General features: G+C 39.8%; 1 protein-coding gene, 1 long non-coding RNA gene and 1 pseudogene across 3 annotated transcripts; all 3 read right to left on the bottom strand.

Annotated features, from left to right (window-relative positions):
* Nucleotides 1-3327: 3327 nt before the first annotated feature.
* Nucleotides 3328-8747, bottom strand: LOC116313876 (dehydrogenase/reductase SDR family member 11-like). The gene is made up of 7 exons (XM_039622440.1): nucleotides 8455-8747; nucleotides 5544-5753; nucleotides 5201-5295; nucleotides 4381-4510; nucleotides 4121-4213; nucleotides 3980-4045; nucleotides 3328-3878 (listed from the first exon to the last, which is right to left on the bottom strand). The coding sequence occupies exons 1-7, from the start codon at nucleotides 8584-8586 to the stop codon at nucleotides 3840-3842; spliced, it is 765 nt and encodes a 254-aa protein (XP_039478374.1). The 5' UTR covers nucleotides 8587-8747; the 3' UTR covers nucleotides 3328-3839.
* A 3108-nt stretch (nucleotides 8748-11855) lies between these two features.
* LOC120443556 lies at nucleotides 11856-13433 on the bottom strand (annotated as a pseudogene).
* Nucleotides 13434-15295: 1862 nt separating this feature from the next.
* On the bottom strand, nucleotides 15296-16685 carry LOC120443565. 2 transcript variants are annotated; one of them, XR_005615489.1, is made up of 3 exons: nucleotides 16500-16685; nucleotides 15787-15921; nucleotides 15296-15510 (listed from the first exon to the last, which is right to left on the bottom strand). It is a non-coding gene; the product is annotated as an uncharacterized LOC120443565 (long non-coding RNA). The 2 variants fall into 2 exon arrangements; XR_005615490.1 differs by having other exon boundaries at nucleotides 15298-15510; nucleotides 15808-15921; nucleotides 16500-16681.
* Between the last annotated feature and the right edge of the window lie 2965 nt (nucleotides 16686-19650).

Genomic DNA, 19650 nt, shown 5'->3' with positions numbered 1-19650 from the left:
AGAGTTGTGATAAAAAAATATCTGCAATGTTTGGTTTTCTTCCTGAATACTATCGTTGTTTATATTTACTGCGGAAGAAAGCGGTAAAAACGATGGTTTTATAAGGAAAACGCCGAAAGCACTCTCCGCCTGTGAGCAAAAAAAAAACCAAAACCCCCACCCTTTCCTATTGGTCGAAAAAAAGTACCGTGTTGACCAATCAAAAATGATATAACAGCGTGGCATCTAGTTGTTAAGAAACGGGGAAGTTTTAGGAGTGACGGCGGTGTTTTGATATGTGAGAGATTTGAGACGTTTAGCGCAAATCTTGTGTAGTTAGTGTGTAGTGTAGTCAATAGTTTTGTTGTGTGTGTCAGAACAATGAGGCGGCTGCTGAGTGTTACAGGTGTTACAGGAGTGATACATCTCCTGTTGTCAGGCCTGCAGGTATCAGGCTGTTGTTCTCCTTTATCTCATAGTGGACAGAAATGATTTTTGGAGTGGCACAAATAATTTGTGTGGCATCAGATTTGATGCAGAACAGCTGATTGTTCTGTAAATATTTTGAAATGTTTATTTAAAAACGCCTTGGCTGCATTAAAAAAAAAAATAGCTGCAAAAACTTTGTTGTTTGCCAAACTGAGTTACTTTTTGAAGTAGTAACTATATAATTAATTGCCCAACATTGGTCATTATATACTGTATTTTGCAGACAGAGAGTTACAGGACTCTGTCCCAGACCACAGACTCATAATACAAGTCAGAGCTTTATGGAAAAGAAAGAAAGAAAGAAAGTTGTGTTTTCAAAATTGGAGTTCAAGTTATTTTTACTTCCAATAGTGTTAACATACTACACAGGTCATGAACAGGATTTTTTTAACATTTTCATTGTAAGTGGGCTAAAGCAGTTTAAAAGTAGTCTAACAGAAATGTAAATGCTGTAATTTGATTATTTTAATGAACCATGTAACTTGGATGGATTAGATGCTGGCGTGACCACAGTGCACACGTCTGATGTCGCTCACAGTGGTCCAAGGGACCGCTCAGGAGTTTGTGTGTTCGCTCAGACACATGAAAAATTTGAGGAACATTGGTGGAAACATTATGGGTTTGCGGAGTCAGACGTGGATCAAATATTGTGCAGTATTTTGAAGTTCACTAAGCATAGATGTTTACATTTTCATTTATTTTTATATTGCAAACATTTGCACTGTAATCAGTATTTGCACACTATTTTATATTATTTTTGACAATCTTTAAAGCCACTATTCAATACATTGTTAGTGTTAAATAAATATCGTCAAATAATCGAGATCTCAATTTCAGTGAAAATAATCGTGATTATCATTTTTGCCATAATCGAGCAGCCATACCCTCACATTACACCATTATGCCAGCTGACCCAATGACAGAGGTTATTTCATTAGGTCGCTCAGTGCTATAACATCAGTAGAAGACAGCTGCTAGGGAAACTGGAGATACAGATGCTACACCACAGTGGGAACAATAGTGAGCAGTATGGATATAATGAGCCAACCCTGGTAGAAGACAGCAGCAAAACTGAACTAGATGATGTATAGCCACCCTAATGACAGATGCATCTGCTGAACTGAGGATGAACACTGGAACACAGCAAGCCTGTTGCTCTTAACACCATTTACACTAGTAGTATCACTGTAACCACTGAGCATTGAGATGTTAGCCTAAAAATGGTATCAATAAGGAATTTCAAAACAATGAGCAGAGAAAAATAGTACAATCAAAAAAGGACAAAAACAACAGCGACATCCAGCACATGGTTCGTTAGCACTCAGTCAAAGATTCGTTGGAGTCTTAAATTCCACGACTGCTCAGGAGCTCAGCTTCCCTTCATTCCAAACCACGAATCCTCGGCTGAGCAGCACTACTTCCACCACTGTACCAGCTCCCTCACCTTACCACTTCCAGGGTTGCACCATCAGCTTGGTGAGGCTCTAGCTTCTTGCCTAGTAATCGTTGCAGTGAGCCGCATCCGATCAGCATCGGACCCCTCCCCCTCGCTGGCATTCAGCAGGCAATGGCGGACAACTCCAACTTCAGCTTCTATTTCCAAGCTCCATATCCAATCAGACCCACCTCGATTTCCACCGTGTCCACTCTTGGGCTCTTTTGTACAGTCCCAAGCTCTGCAGAGCCCCAACTCGTGGCCTCTCATATCTGGAGCCCTCTTCTTTCAGTACTCAGCTCATCTCTCCAAATATCTTGGATCCCCTGGTTCTGTACAGGCCTCCTTAATTAACACACCAGAGCTCCGCACCATAACTGCTAATTGACCCAGGGCAACACATACCACAGGACTCAAGTCAATTAGACAATCTGGTTAGGGAAACATGATCAGTCAATATTCTCCCAAAAACATGAAGAATTTGCACCACAAAACAAAACTTTAACAAAACTGAAACCAAACCCATGCAACACAATAATTTAAAACACAATAAAAAATAAATTAAAAACATGCAAATCACAGCACATTAACGATCTGCCTTATAACTTCAAATCAAGGGTGCATGTAGACAAAGACCCCTGTGGAAGCCAAATCAGGGAAGGATGTTAGTTGATTAACTGATGTGCAGAAGGACATCATGAGAGACAGAGCTTGGATGAATGAGAGGTCAACAAGGTGTCTCTAACGGAGGTTCAAAAAACAGTCAAATGGACCACTAAAGAGCTGAAGTGATGTTCATGGGGAAGAAATGTTTATTTTTATCTGAATCATCACTATGGTCAAGATTGAAATCTCAGTGCTAAATCAATGTTAAAATACTGATGAAACCTGACAGTGTAAAAGTAATAACATTGGATTAACATTCATTCGGAGTTTTCTTGTTATAGTTAATTTATTTATAGTTAACCAGGTGACAACAATGATGTTGAAAAGTCATGGATTTATAGTTGGCATGAAATTAAAGCTATTATCAGTTAAACAGTTCCATAACACCCCTCTTAAAGTGGTACTCCTCATATGTCCATGTTGAAAAGTAATTGATTTATGGTTGATTGGAAAATTATATTGAAATGCCATTGATTTATAGTTCAGAAGTCGTGGCTTTATAGTTGACTGGGAAATTAAAGTGGTGCATCCCATCTGTCCACTATTGAAAAATCATGGATTTCTGGTTGACCTGGAGACAATCCTGTATTATTCGACATTACTGCACCCCAGAGATCTCTGTGAATTCATCAGGTAAGCATGTAGAAATGTATTTTTAACCAATTATATTTCATATATATTGTTGAACACTCAGTACAGTGATTCATATTGTAGATGTGTAACTGTGTAACTATGAGACACTTTAAAAATGTTATTAATAGAAGTTACCCAGGAGGAGCTTTATTGCATTATAATTGCATTATGACATAAATCATCAGTGCATGGGTCATTTAGCAAGTTACTAAATCTCTAACAACAACATACAAAATATGTTACTTTGATTATTATGATTTCATTTAGTTTTTTTGTGAAAAGCTTCACTGAGCACATCAGACATTCTGTGTATTCTGGGACATTCAATATGTTTAAGTAACTCTGTCAACTAATATTCTCAGGACTTTACTTTCCCATGTATTAGTCAGGTATTATATATTAACTTTACATTTTATTACTATTGTTGGCAGAGTGAAATATATTTTTGAGATAATTTTACACTGACAACTGAATGTTTTCTACCATAAACTGTTCTTTATATCAGGTTTCCTTCAGTAAAATAAGAACACTTAACAAGCCCCCCACCGCCCCATCATTTTATTTTATACATCAGTGAAAATTTTCAGTACAAAATCATAAACCAAACTGTTTATAAATGTAGTCATGTAGGTCAACCCTAAGCTTGCTCCGTGCCTTTCATCAGAACATCTCCAATCTGAAAGAAAGATGTTCTTATATAAGTGTTGACAATTAAACAGTAGATGAGGAAATACAATAAGTCAGAATAAAAAAAGCATTAAAATTAGAGAAAATCACCTGAACATGAGGAGGAGCTCTGAGCACGTAGGTAACAGCATTGGCAACATCTATTGCTTCCAGAGGCTGTCAGAGAAGTGAAAAATGATTAATAGTTTTATCTGAGTAACCATATCAGCAGTACACGAACAGTAATGTTACCTTATATGCAGAGTATGCACCAGCTGCTTTATCTGGATTATCTTTGTAGAACCGTGATGCAAATTCAGTCTCCACTAAACCAGGAGAAATGCTCTGCAAAAAAAAAAAAAGTGGATAATGAAGGAATTTCAAGAAGCTCCCTGTGTATGTTATAACAGCTAATAATGCTGTTTCAGACACTTTGTGCATGTGTTTCTTAGAAGCTGATATTGGTGTTAAAGGCAGTCTTGGAGCTGGGTGCAGTGTTTTTAAAGCCTTACTGTGGCTCGGATGTGGCTCTTTTCTGCACGCAGCTCCTGCCTCAGGCCCTCCGTCAGGGCGGTTACAGCATACTTTGTGGCAGTGTAGAAATGTAGATCAGGATTGGGAATCACACAGTGCCCACACAAGCTGCAACAGAAGACAGTTCAGAAGAAGTTGTAACCTAGTCAGCATTTACCAACATGCACTCATCTGTAAGTTATTCTTTTAGAGACATGATCTGGAGTTTCTCATTGGCTTTTTTTTTTGTTTAATTTCCAGAGAGAAATACCTGGTGCTGACAGGTTTAATCAGCATTGTTTGCTTTCCTTTTTTTTGGCTTGAATGCAACAGATAATCATTTCTGTGCTCCTTGTTATTGGGATCGAGCCATTGCCATTGTTATTACCTTCTTCTTTGCTTTTTCTATTGTTTGCTGTGAAAACAGTCTTCTGTGTAGTGTTGACAACTTTTATTGGATGCTTCCTAGACTTTCTTAGGTGAACCAGTCATTGTTAACTTATTAGAATTTATAGCACCACTTTGGTTGCCAGGTCACTCTGATAAAATGGAATTTCATGGTAAAATAAACATAATGATGCTAATACTGGAGGTTGCTATGTGGGCACTGATAGGGAGCATTGGCGTGTTTGGCTTGAATGTTAGGGAAAGTCCTGCCCTCCAGCTTTAACAAAAGGTCCACTGTGAGTTCTAACGTGTTGTGTTGTCATAATCAGAGACTGACTGTTTAATAAAGATTATAAGATGTAATCTTTGTTTAATAATTAAACCAATTTCACAAGCATACCCGTCGCAAAGCATTTGTAAATAAAACTGCACCTGTTAATGTTTATGATGTGGCCATCATCCACGTTTCTCTCTTTCATTGACTGATAAGCTTCACGCGTGCAGATGCTCAGTGCAAGAACGTTCACCTGTAAGGAACGAAGCAGAGAAATAAACAGTAAAGAAAATCAGGAATCAGCACCTCCAAATGGCACATCTACTTATTGCATCTCACACACAGTGGGTACAAAAATCCATTAAGACCACTGATCGGTGACCACACGCATCGTGTTGTTACATTTCGGTGTTCTGTTGGGAAAACATTCATGTGAATCTTGCATTTACAGAAATCACACACTAAAACATTCGTAGACCAAACCAAGATCTGAGCTCTTACATCCATCATGTTCTTCCAGCTGCTGGTTTTGCCACTTAGCAGAGGTTCTGGATGAGATAAGCCAGCATTGTTGATGCACACGTCCACACCTTTGTGCTGCTCTTTGATCGCTGCAAACATGGCCATAATCTCCTCCTCTTTGGTCAAGTCACACTTGAAAGGAACCAAAACACCAGGATGACCGGCGCTCTGACACTCTGCTGCCAGTTTCTGAAACCAAGAAGAAAAAGATGACAGACTTTAGAATCCATTTTGTGTTTTTAATGTGTATGAATTTGTCATTCAAATGTTACTTTGTCACAGTCCTGGGTCTGCAACCCAGTGTTTTGGTTTTATTCTTCTAATTATTGTTCTCTGTTATATTATGTGTATAGTTCATGGTTTCTGTTCTTGTTCTGTGCCTCATGTTTCCTTGTTTCTGTGTGAAGCCCGTGTTTTTGAGTTCAGTCGGTGTACTTCCTGTTTTACTTTGGTAGTCTTCAGTCTGTGTGCGTCAGGTTCTGTTTTGCTGTCCTGTTTTACTGTGTCTCCCAGGTGTTTGCTCTTTGCCTTGTTCCCCTTTTGTATTTACTGTGTGTTCGCCTTTGCTCATCGTCTGAGCATCTCTTCAGTTTATTATGCCTATCCATCAGCCTGCAAATCGTTCTGGGTTACTGCTGCATGTCATGACTTTCAGGTTTGTCCAGTTAGTGTTCCCAGTTTAGGTTTCCCTTTGTTAACAGTAAACTCACTCACAGTAAACTGGTGCCTGCAATTGGGTCCTTCTCTTTAAATTTCACACGTCTTCTTTTTTTTTTTTTTTTTTGCCTGTCCCGTTTGGATCTTTAGCCATCAGAATTGTTGTCTGAAGGCCAAGAAAGATGCCAAGCGGATTTACTTTACCAACTGGATCATCATGGCCTTGCCATATTGGTCCATTTGATTGACCTTTATTATAATTATGTGTTTATTTGATTTGATTTTTTGGTTGTTACAGACGGGACAGACATGACTGCGGGATAGGACAGAAAAAAAAAGAAAGAAAAACAAACAAAACACCTGGATCACCTGTATGGGGATAAGAAAAAACAGACGAGAAAACAAACAAAACAGAGCAACATAATAAATACAACACCATCACAATAAACTAGCTAACAGTAGATAACAATAGATACTAAATATTACACGTTATTGTGCAGTACGCAAGATCAAAAGCGCACAATGTGCTTTGAGATAGAAGCCAAGACAGGAGTAGCTTGTGTCTGTGAAAACCCGTGTGTACACCTGTGTGGATCGGCACGCTTGTATTCAAAAGGTTTCTCCATGTAATGATCTGCTAGGGAGTGTGGGGAGCCATAGCCCCGTCCCCCAGGACATGAAGCAGGTATGGAGGAGATCCAGGCCCCAGAATACGAGGACCCAAGGAGGACCACCGGGGGGTAACCGTGCCACCCTCCTGGGAAGAGCTGAGGAGAGCCCCAAACGAGAGGTCACCCAGCAGCCACGGAGCAGAGGCCAGAGGGGGTTGCAGTGACGTGCCCGAGGGGCTCTGCCGGCAGCCAGCTGTGCCAGAGAGGACCGGGCCTCAGGCCCAGAGGCCTGAGGGCACACCACCCCTGGAAGGGGCCCAGCTGGGCAATAGGCGCCAGGCCCTGCCAATCGGCCACCGGGCGTGAGCCGATACATACATGAGCACCCAGCTCCAGACACCAAGAACCACCAACACACCAGCGTCTGAGGGCATCAGCCACCGGCAGGGAGTGTGGTGAGAGGAGATAGGCCACTAACAGTGCATTTTCTTTTTAGCGTGTCATCTGACTCTAGCATATTCTTCTGTCACGCCAATTAACCTTCACTACATCCATGAATCTTCTCTGTGGTCTTCTTCTTTACTTTCTGCCTGGCAGCTCTATATTCCATATCCTTTGTCCTATATATCCACTATCCTTCCTCTGCACATGTCCATACCCTCTCAGCCTTGCATCCCTAACTTTGTCTCCAAACAGTTAAACTTGAGTTGTTCTTCTGATATGCTCATTTCTTCCTTCTCCATCATACCAGTCAGCTGCCTCACTTTACTAGTCACAGTCCCATCACTTAAAATCCTTATTATCACTTCAAAAAGAATCTTAGCAGCTTGTCTGTGTTTAGGTGTTCTACTAACTTGTGTGCTTTGTCTGGGCATCCCCAGTGTGAACATCTCACAATGGCCATATTTCATTGGCCTAATAATCACTATATTACAGCAGAGTATGATGATACCTACAAAAGACATTTTATCTTTTGTTTTGAGGTATTCCTCAAACTGTGAACTGAACATTCGGTACACTTTACACAAGTAAATCAAAAGAACTGTACAAAGGCAAATCAATGGGAGTAATGAGAGTAAAAAAAAAAAAGTCGGAAACATATGTTTCCGACTTTTTTCCTGTATTTTTTCTTTCTTTCTTTTGCGTGAGTTGTTAACAATAGAGTCAAAGAGTTTGATTTACAGAGCTATAATACAGGATGTGCTGGCTGCTGGCCAGCCTCTCTATGTTATGTAAGTCTGACACAGCTGGAAATGTTATGCAAAACAGTAACTTTAACATCACAATTTACTTCTCTGCTCGAGTCACTTGTATGTTACGCCTCGGGAGTGAGAATGGTCTGTGTATACACAAATACCCGGTATGCCAGATAAGAGCATAATGGGTATTTGCCGACGCAGTCCAGCCCTGTATAGAGGTTAAATTAGACATAGGTTAAGCAGCCGCCCCCCCCATATTTTCTAAGTCTAATACAGCTGAAGAGCTCCTGTATATAAGTAATATTAAACATGCGGTCAGTTTGCGATTAATTACTTTGCACCTAGTTACAAAGTAACAGTTAGCTACACTTGGCGAAAGATGTTAAATCTCTTCAGCAATGGAGTTTTCACATCAGGACAAACCTGAATTTTCCCGACGTCCCTGGCGCAGCCCACTACTTTCATTCCGAGCCGGACCAGCTCTACGGCCACAGCCGCTCCAATCCCAGCCGAGGCTCCGGTCACCAGAGCCACTCTGCCCCTCCAGCGCTCCATCACAGCCCGGACACCGGTTACCTACTACACGCACGAAAAGCACCACAAGTATGAAGAATCTGCCGCAGAATGACGCCGGAGCTTCAGCTGTAATGCATCGGTGACAAGTCGATGTACTGTATACACACGACCATGGACGTCCGTTCTGTGTGCTGCGTTAAAGTCATGTTCACACTGTAGGAAAAAAAGTTTTCCGTCGCGATAAAATGCTGAAAAACTAGCGGTGATACACTCGTAACAAAAAATATTAAATTAAATTAAACTATTTCTGTCTGTTTCAGCCCCTCTTGCACATATTTGCATAGGTAAATGCCACTTTGAAATCCACAGAACAGTTCGTAGCTGTTGCTTCACTTTCATTTGCAATGTGCACTAGTCTTTATTTTTGTCATGGTTTCCCTTGGCCCAGTATATTTCTCTCTTAAAAATCAGACACATTAAGACACCGACGGGGCGCTTAGAGCATGCTGAGATTAAATCTATACATCAACAGAGATGCAGTGTAACAACAGTTTACGTTTAATATTTAAGTGACAAAAAAGACTTTTAAGTCATTATTTTGTTTCTTTTTAAATCAAATTTGTTAACCTAGATGTTTCCTACTAATAACTGTCCAGCATTTTAAGAAGGGTTTTCCTGTCACAGAAGGTTCAAGAGGGGAGAAGCAGACAGATTAAAAAACGACTGAAACCAAACTCTTTATTCCACAGATGAAATATTTCCAAGCACAATGAACAGACGCAAACACACCAGAGTCCTGAGGCCTGCGCTTGAGCAGGTTATGTTGATGATATGGGTATGAAATCCTATTGGTCGGTTCCTTCTTGGAAAACATTCAATTTCCAACATTTCTTGGAAAAGCACTCAGACGTCACAGTTCAGGTGGAGATCTAAAGTTTTATTTTATTTATTGTATTTGTTCTTAAAGCAGTGTAGTATAAAAGGTTGATTCTTAGTTACAAAATTTTCCCTTGATTTTTTTTCTTCTGGCTGCAAGGAATTTTTAAAATAATCTATTATTTTTTAGGTCTTAATATATGATCCTAAAACAGCAGAGCATTCTCATTCTCAACGTGTAACATACCAACAATGTGTCACGGCCCGAGGCCTCTCATTATTTAACTTGTGTTATTTGCCCACAAGAGGGTTGTGTTTACTGCCAGATTCTTCATTGTGGCCAATACTGGTTTATAAGGCATTTCTGTTGCTTGGGACACAGATTTATGCTGACTTTAAGAAGGAAAAGTTTATTCATATATAAACTGGACATGTCAGATATCAGTTATTCAGATTACTTTAGCTGACTTTTCAATAAGGATATAATTGATCTGCTCTCTGAAACTGAAGATTAATATTTGTATTTTCCTTTTTCTTTTTTGTAAAACACCATAGTCAGTCATGCCCGTGCATACCATTTATCAAGCTGTCATCCCTGTTGGACAACATCTCCCACCCCATGCATGAGACTGTGACAGCACTGAGCAGCTCCTTCAGTGGGAGACTGCGGCACCACGGTGTGGGACGGAGAGATTTCGAGGTCTTTCCTCCCCACTGCTGTCAGACTCCACAACAAAGACTTTAACTGATCAAACACACACATGTGCAATAACACTAAGTGCAATAATCTTCCTGGCATCGTTGTATTTTTTACTCAGTTGTATATAGCATTTGTATTCTATTTTTATCTTATTGTATATTTTATTCTATTTTATTCTACTGTATATAGTATTTTATTTTATTCTATTCTGTACAGTTGTGTACTGTATTTATTCTTATTTTATTTTATTCTAATTTTTGCTTCATAACTTTTGCACTGTCCACTTCCTGCTGTGACAAAACAAATTTCCCACATGTGGGACTAATAAAGGTTATCTTATCTTATCTTACTGCTAAATTAGCAGAACAGCATTCCAAAGATATTCTCTATAACTCTGTTGAGTCTGTGCTAGGAGACACAGCAAACCTTGTTCTGGTGGCATGTATGGGTGCAACAACCTGAGGGAGCTGGGCTATATCTGTCCAACCTGAATCGACAGCATTTGCTGTCTCATGCTCCCAACAGTGACAAATACACAAGCAAAAAGCAAAACTAGAAAAAAATCATCCAGGAGGGATCAGGAGAGAGCAATGGTCTCTGGTAAAATTGTTTGCAAAACCTTTTCGTTTACAGGGGTTGTCTTGTTGTTGCCACATCTTCAGGGCACCATGGTTACTGTCATGTGCACAAAAGCGGATTAAATGGATTCACAACAGATTATGCTTCCTAGATGGGGTCAGTGATATGTTAAAGAAATCGCTCATTAAGGTCTAGTAGCTCACAAATGTCAGCAGAGTGTGACAGAGCATTTCATAAAAACAAATATAAAATCGAATTAATATTTAAACCACGCTGTAAAAAAGAATTACGTAGAAAAACAGAAAATGTCCTGGTAATTTTCTGTTTTGACTTTGCTGCAATCAAATGAACTTCAGAGTCACCAGATCTCAATCCAACGGGATGTGGGAAATTGAAAGATTCACATTACGGATGTGCATCTAACAAATCTGCAGCAACAGTGTGACCAAAATCTTGGGAGGAATGTTTCCAGCACCTTGTTGACTCGATGCCATTTAGAGTTTAAGCAGATCTGAAGGCAAAAGAGGTCCAACTTTGTAATAGGAAACCGTATCTAATAAAGTGGCTGGCGACTGTTTTTTTAGGCAACACTTTAACAAAATTAATATTTTATTACAGCAGTTAATTATGTTGCTCCTTTTCACGAACGGTCAAATAGTGTGTTGATGGCTTTATCTTCTCTCCTTTCATAAAGCAGTGTATCACATGCCAAAGGAGGTAATGAAGAACGCTCCTTTGAATTTGAACAGCTCTTACTGTGGCCGCCACACAGATATTTCTGCGTCACTTCGCTCAGTTTGTGTATGTTCTGGGAAATTCAATATGTTTAAGTAATTTAACATAACATTAACATTCTCAGGACTTTTTACATTTACTTTCACATGTATTAGTAGTATGTTATTCATTAACGGTAACCAAATATTTCAGCTATTTTTCAGCTCTTTCTGTGCCATACAATGTTTAATTAAATTTCCTTTAAATAATACCTAATAATTATGTAGATACATCATTTTCTACTAAAAAGCAACAACAGAGTGCAACAAAGTTTCCTTGAACATCATTTTATTGGATAAATTAATGAAAATATTCAGTACAAATATCATAAAGTTATTTTAGGACCAGATCATAAACTGTCCCTTGTGCTTCGGTCATTTCTCCCAAGTACTAATATATTACACATTACCTTTTAATCTGCTACTCTGTAAGATGCCCTGAAATACACTATCATATAATTACCAATAACAACATGACCTTAGGCTATAGTCCCACACACTGACACAAATCCCTAACTAATATGGATACGCATTTATTTTAGTGTTTAAGTCTAAACATTGAAAACCAGCTCTAACACTATTAAAAAAAAGACTGCCACTGTAGTAACAGGTAGAGTGGGTAGAAATGGAACTTCCAACCTCATCACTGCATTTGTTAGATGTTTAAGATCAGACTCTGGCCGCTGGGCTGGGGTCAGCATACACTCAGCTTTAATATCTACTCTGGGCTTTTAACTAGCCTTGTGGTTGCATGCTGTGTGTGCAGATATTTGCAAAGAGCTGATGTTGAGTTAGTTGTATTACGCAGTTGCTTCCATCATGGATGCAGTTTGTGCTTTTACCATTGTGCTCTTGTCATTTCATGCAACAGAAATACAAGTAACACCCTTATTTTTACTCCTCAGAAGTTGATCCCCGTGCACAGTCATATTTTTGTCATCTCGTTGCCATTACTGGTGCTCTTGGTGTCCACATTAGTGACACTCTTCTTGGTAGTCGGATCCTCGCCGATAAAGTGGAGGATGTTACGCAGGGAGCGGTTCATGCTGTCTTTGAAGCTTTGACCCAGACACACATAGAGCAGAGGGTTGAGGCAGCTGTTGAAGTAAGGCAGGCAGAGCGCTATAACGTGTGCCAGGTGAAGTTTGGGGCTCGCAGAGGAAACCCGAGGGGTGTTCAGCATGAGGAAATCCACAATGTGCAGAGGTAGCCAACACAAGAAGAAGCTCAGCACCACAGAGATGATGACCCTCAGTGTTTTCTTGGATCCAGTCCGACTACGTGTCATTCTCCTCTGTGTCTTGCTGAAAAACCACCAAGTGACAAACTAGAATAACCAGGAAAGGAATAATGAATCCAATCAGGAAGCGAAAAACAGAGACAGGCCAGGCACCGTCTACAGTGTACTCCATCCTACACTCTCTCTTCTCGTCACCTGCCTCAATCTGCTTGGCGTACACAAACTGTGGGATACTGCCTATCAGGGCCAGGACCCACACAGCAACACATCCATAAGCACCCTGTTTGGATCGCCTGTGGTTCTGACACCAGATGGGTCTGATGACCAGGAACAAACGATCCACGCTGATCACAACCAGCTGCAGGACGCTGCAGTACAGTAGTAAAACAGGCCTCTGATGAGCATGCAGGCCAGCGGACCGAAGTGCCATCACCAGAGCATTTCCAGGCACACCCAGGAGGGCCACAAGGCTGTACATGACCAGAGCCGCTATCTGGATCGGCTTAATCTCAGGAGTCACAGACTCAGTAATGTCAGGAAATGTGTAATAACCGTCAGGATATGTGTTATTATAATCACCGTAATCCATGATTCCTTACAAGTGCAAAATACAGGATATAGGTTAGTGTCTTAAAACATTTTTTTTTTTTAATCTAAAACATTTTCTTTTTTTTTCATCAAAATTTAAAATGCGACTTTAGCATTAACTCACCGATTGTTTAGCCCCTGCTTATGTTGCTCTGTCACTACTAAGAGGAAGTTGTAGCGTGTTAGAGCTGGTCTGCTTCATAATCTCACCCCACCCCACGCAGACACAATTGCACAAGATTCCTGCACGAGCATGTGTGGAAGAATGGCTGTTAACTGCAGATCACTGTCTGACATGCAGAGCAGAAGATTTTGATTCTAAGGTTCACCAGGTTAAGGAGCTCCATGCTGCTCTGACACTCTTAAAAAATGTTACTAGAAAGCTGCAGAGGCTGCATTTCATATCAGCTCCACAGCAGTTGATTTCATTGACTGGGTTATTCTACAAAGGAAGAGGAACTTTTAGTGAAATCAGCTGGATAGTCTTACATTGAAATGCTAACCCACGACCTCTGCAACGTTTTAAGAACGCATTTGCCCGTTCTATTTGATGGGTGGTTCTCCTTCTAATCACATCATCTTGTATACTAAGGTTGTATTCCCTTTGATCTTTATTACAAGGTTTGGTTTACAGTAGCTGCTAACTGCAATTTAACACTTAATTATAGAATTATTCAAATAAAAAGTTGCACATTTGCCCCATAGCTGATTAACTTGGCTGTTTACACAAAATCTGAATTTGTTACAAAGAACTTGTTAAAGGACTGATTTTTAGACAAGAACTAGAGAATTGCAAGTTTTCTCGGTTTATTGCAACAAAAACCCCAAAAACAAAAAAAAAAAAAAAAAAAAACAGATCAGAAGATTCCAAGTACAACATATTTTAACTTTTCTAAATTGAAACAACTTAACTTGATATAATGACGTGGACATAACTGCAACAAATTTGCAAATATATTTACTTTTTTACTAATTGTGTATCAATTGATTAGCCCTTGTTGTAAAAGCTCAAAAATAAAAGGAAATGTCTACACAACAGACATCCAACAACTATCCAAATATTTGCATAGCCAACATTTCCAAATAATTCAGGCCAAACCAATTAGTTAGGTGTTTTATAAATTAAAGCTGCCCAATTTGCTGCAAGTACTGGGCATGCAGATATGCAATTAGTTACAAATGTAAATGTTCATACTGAAATCTACAATAGACTGGCAAACTAAATTTAAATTGCTTAGTTACCAACCCATGTTTATAACAGAGCCAGTAAAATGAAATGAATAACACCTGGGATTCTGTGTGCCCATACCTCCATCACATTTGTGATATCTATCCTAGCTATGTGGAGTTGAAATCTCCCAATTCTTTTAATCTTTGGGCTGAAGGAAGGACAATACTCGGTGTATAAATGCTCAATCAACAATATTTTATTTCCATACAATTCAACACTTAAGAGCATAAGAACCATCATGATGGGGAGACCTGCCTGCAGAGGGTCACAGCAAGTCTCAAAATGGTGACGGGTTACTCAGCCTTTTATAGCCTCTAGTAGCCCCCACCTAGTCGTAAAAGCCTAAACATTCACATTCTTTCTCTCACACGGCGCCTAAGTTATGACCTCGGCTCCTTGTTTTCTGCTCTCCGTAAAGGTGGGGGTATGGAATGTGGTCTGTTTCTTCTATTCTAGACACAAGGTCTCCTGCACACAACATTCTCTTCATGATTCAGCAGTATGAAATGTCAAGAAACCATGTAACACATTCAACAGTGTCGAGTAATACAGGTCAATCAAATAGATCTAATGATTTTCACACTCTTTTAAGTCAGAAGTATAATGCAAACTAAAACTACATACTGATCACACACTCTATATTAAGGGTATAATATGATCTACAGCAGTATCATAATTCAACTACTTTGATTACAGATATAAGGTAACATATGATAACAGAATAATCTCACAATTCCCCTTTTGATCTCTTTTTTTAAGAGATCACTTATAACATACACTCCAGCGTTACAAGGTCCAGTTCTTCTTGGTCCTGAGGGCCTCTGTCCCCCTTTAACGGGTGGACCATATGTGGGATGACCTCTGTGTTTACGCAGTTCAGATGCAAGAAAAATTAACTGACCGCCGCTGACCGTCCCTACAGCCACGCTCTGGTCGCCGGCATCGACCGCTATCCCCGTACGGGTTCACATTTATTCTGGAATAGAACAAGAGAATGCTTTTACATCTAAGGTTGAGTTCTATCATAGGTGAAATATAAAAATGGTTAGTGGCATTTCAAGTTTGACACAGTTGTTGGATTTGCTGTCTGCCATGTTAACTTCCTATCTGTCCAACACCTTTACCAAAACTGTCTGACCACATTCTCCCTATCACATGGTTCTGTGCACATTTTAAAACAGCGTTATTGTGCTTGTTCTAATTTGAAATACACTCCAATTGAAAGAGGGCTTATTAAAAAAAGCACACACACATTTTAACACCACATTGTTACCCTTGTAGAAGGTGTCTGAATGGAGGGCTGCCTCTGCCAATTGTAGCTGTATTCTGCCAGCCTTTCCTGGATGAACGGTGCCAAGTAAAACTCCTTCCCACAATCAATTCTTACCTGATCCCACAGACAGAAGATAAAACACAGACAAACAGCAAATAGCACTAATCAGGTTATTTTACCTGTACACTCCCTCACAAATAATGATGTTGTCTTTAACTGGCATAGTGGAATGGCTATGCCAGTTAAAGACATGTTATGGCTTTTGATGCTAAAACCATCAAAAGCCATAACATAGGTCACTCCAAACATAACAAGTTTCTCATTTGGATCAAAATGGAGCTCGGACACCTTACAATGAAACATTCAAATGATTAAAAACTCAGTAATATCAATGGACAAATGAACACAAGATATTGGGGGGGAAAAGGAAAACCTTGTTATTTCTGGAGTGCTCCACATACTGACTTACAAGGGTTTCAGCGTACACAGGGTACACAGCCTGTCACAGAACTAGTACTGATTATTAGTTACACAGTTAAAGCTGTAATTTGCACAGTTAAAGCTGTAATTTGCATTAACACAAGACTGACTTCCCATTAGGGTGTAGTCAGTTTCTTTAGGTACATTAACATAATCATGTTCCACAAAAGTCATTAATCATCTAACAAAAACAATTTTTTAAAAGAGCTTACCTCTGTAATACCTTCAGCGACTTCAACTTCAAGTTGGCTGTCAGTGCAGAAGTCTGTGACCAGGCTCTGCTCAACACACCATCTCCACCAATGTGTGTGTGTGCTGCGAGAGTGCAACTATCGGGGGAAAAGAGAAAGATCAGTCTTTCGAGGGGTCGGGTTTTTTTGTTTGTGTGTGTGTGTGTGCAAACTTTATTTGCTGGTAACTGTTATAACCTCCCTGGTTTAGAATATCATGTTCAGGACTCTCTGACCCAGGGACTTATTCTAATCATAATCTATGTGTGTGTAAGCGTGTTTGCATCCTCTGAACTCAAAGCCAATACCTACAATATATCAGTCCGGACATCACGCCGAACAAAGCTTATGACCTTCAAAAGACTGAGTGCCAACTCATTATGAGCACCTTTGCAATGTGTGTGTGTTTAGTAAAAGAAATCAAAAACAAATTAACCATTTTTAATTCTAACATTTGCCCCTCTTTTCACAAAAATCATGTGTTTCATTCAGCCTGCCGTCCCACGGTTTCCTCCCCAGTGTGGTACTCAGCTTCTCGTGAACACAGGCATTTTATCTTCTAAACGCTATTCAGTTTATTTCAATCATTAACGCTTAAACATGAAAATAATGATATATGCTTCTCACTGGTTCTCTAGAAAAAGTCTGGGAACTTTTGGGTCATTATAAGCTTAAGTTTTACCATCCCTAAAGTATTAAACACACAAAGTCATAACATGTTCATAAAACCATTGTTTGATGTTAAAACTCAACTTCCCCCTTTTTGACACACTCCCATGTGTCAATTCATCGGAGCTAGAAAATCAAAAGAAAAGGTTAGTGACATCATATCTCAGAAAACATCAGAAATTCTCCTCTCCAGTATCATTGCTCCAGTCTTGTCATCCTGTGTTAGGGAATGAAACAATTTAATTATCATATTAGATCTGTTAAACTCCTGGCTCCGCCCAGAGTCTGCATCCGCAGAATTGCCTAGAAACAAGACCTGTGTGTTAATATGAACTACACATTTGTAACTCCCTTTTTACCCACTGTTTTCCCCTCACTGACCACAGCAGGGGAATTTATGTTTTGATTCAGCCATGAAGTAGACTGCGTCCACAACAAGTCAGTACAGCTGTGAATGTGGTTAATTATCAATCAATTAACAATCAATAACAAAATGATAGCTTTTATTTTATGCATACTTTAATCAACCACTCACCCAGAGGATCTTCAATCCCAGAAAATTCCTTCTCCTCATTTAATAATGTCTGTCATCCTTCCATGGCCTGGTAACTGGTCTATCCAAAGCTGTATCATTTTGAAATATACACACAACAAGCCAAACCACATCTTGGTCACACCAACCCTTTTCCACCGTGCGGATGTCCAACGCCATCCCAGTCTGGACCGTCAAAGGGGACTTTACCGGGACTGTTCTAACAGTCCTGTTTATTACATTCCTGGTCAGATTACCAAATCTCTGCACACTAGAATAAACATACTCAACATGGTCAAGATTTTACTGAGTGTTGTTTCAAAATATTATAGATTCAAACCTCCATCCTTATGTGGTTTGCCAAATTATGTTTAACCAGAACTACACCCTGTCTCTAGGTTTTGGAGAAATTTTATGTTTGGTGTCAAATTTGAAGAATTTGACCATAAGTAAAATTTATGATGTTATCACCCCATCATGACTTACCTTTCCCACTTGTGGTGATATTCCTCCCTCGAATATTCGCAATTACCCTCCTTTGGTGGCGAAAAACTGTTGGTGTGGTCAAGCGGGCGCTATAGGAAACAAAAGCTCAGGACAGAACAGTTATCAGTCATGTGCTTCATACAAAATTTGCATGTGTTTGATTTCATATTGATCCTCTGAGTGTAATGGTACATTTTAATTTTAATTTATCAGAACTAAACACAATATGTTTTCTTTCTTTATGTTCTTTTGCAGTACCACAACCTGCACGCCAGTCTCACAACATTCCTCTCTGCTTCTCAATAATTCTCCACTCTCCCTGCATTTCGCCTTTCTCCACGTCAGATTTAAAACCCAACATATTTCACATCACTACTCACCTCTTACCGTTTTTCTTTTTACACCACAGAGTATTACACCCAATTACGCCTGTCTATCTCTATGTGGCTCCAAATTGCCCTCTTTACTCTCTTATTTCAATTATACACACTCGTCAGGGGACAGGCACAAAGCAATCAACACTTTCAACCACTGAAACGAGGAATTCAACCTTTTGACTAATCTAGAACTCAACCTTTGATCCCAAAATGTGTCTTGTTCTAGTCCAGAATAAATGTAAACCCGTGATTACACGGCAGTTTCAGTGTTATTCTGTAGCTAATGCGGGAGTCTTCAGTTCCCAAGTCGCCACCTCGGCTAACTAGACGCCACTGGACCGGTCTGTGCGTCCACAGACAGGGGGATTGCCACACCATGAACAAAATCAATTTCCACAGGCCCACTAGGCGTCAACCTTTGATCATAAAATATTTTCTTTGCACTAGTGTCCTCCAATCCACACATTAACCGTCACTGTCACCATGTTCATATTTCACACTGAAACACACAGAGAGCGCGTCTCATGCGCAGAAACACACACAGAAACCTTTGAGCTCACCTTTGAAGTGCAAGCGCACCACAAGCCAGACTCTATTTCACCTCTATTTCATATGCTGAACTTTGGCCGCGTCTTAGAAATTTTCCCCGTTTCTTGCAACAGAAGCCAGTCATAGACAAAGTTAAATGTGGAAGGTAATGTGGGCTGCAACTCTAGTCTCAACGTAGAATGTTTTTAGTATCTTGCTAGAGCCAGTTCCTATGACACACTGGAATTCAGCCTCAACTTATGTTAGTATCTCGTGCCGAAAACCAGACACTGACAATTTAATGTGAAAATACGTGTAACTCAACGAACAGATCAATTTGGAAAGCCCAATATGCACATTTGGTATTTATTATACAACAGGCTGTGCTTACTGATAGGTTTGTAGCTTGAACCTATTCGCTGGAACGTTGAAGGCAATGTAATTACACAACAAGCAAGACCCGAGTAGGCAACATTCTTTATGTTTCACGTGCACGGGAGAGAACTGGACAGGCGCCGTTCCTTCGCTTGACCCCAGTTGC

The sequence above is a fragment of the Oreochromis aureus genome, linkage group 14, assembly GCF_013358895.1.
Source record: "Oreochromis aureus strain Israel breed Guangdong linkage group 14, ZZ_aureus, whole genome shotgun sequence".
NCBI classification, from domain to species: Eukaryota; Metazoa; Chordata; class Actinopteri; order Cichliformes; family Cichlidae; genus Oreochromis; species Oreochromis aureus.
Note: the sequence above shows the minus strand (reverse complement) of the source record. Positions and strands in the feature narration are given on the sequence as shown.

Coding starts and splice junctions, on each gene's coding strand:
- LOC116313876 (XM_039622440.1), bottom strand. CDS start 8,586: ATGGAGCGCTGGAGGGGCAGAGTGGCTCTGGTGACCGGAGCCTCGGCT. Junction 5,296..5,543: donor GCTGGAAGAACATGATGGAT/GTAAGAGCTCAG, acceptor CGTTCCTTACAG/GTGAACGTTCTTGCACTGAG. Junction 4,214..4,380: donor AGAGCCACATCCGAGCCACA/GTAAGGCTTTAA, acceptor TTTTTTTTGCAG/AGCATTTCTCCTGGTTTAGT.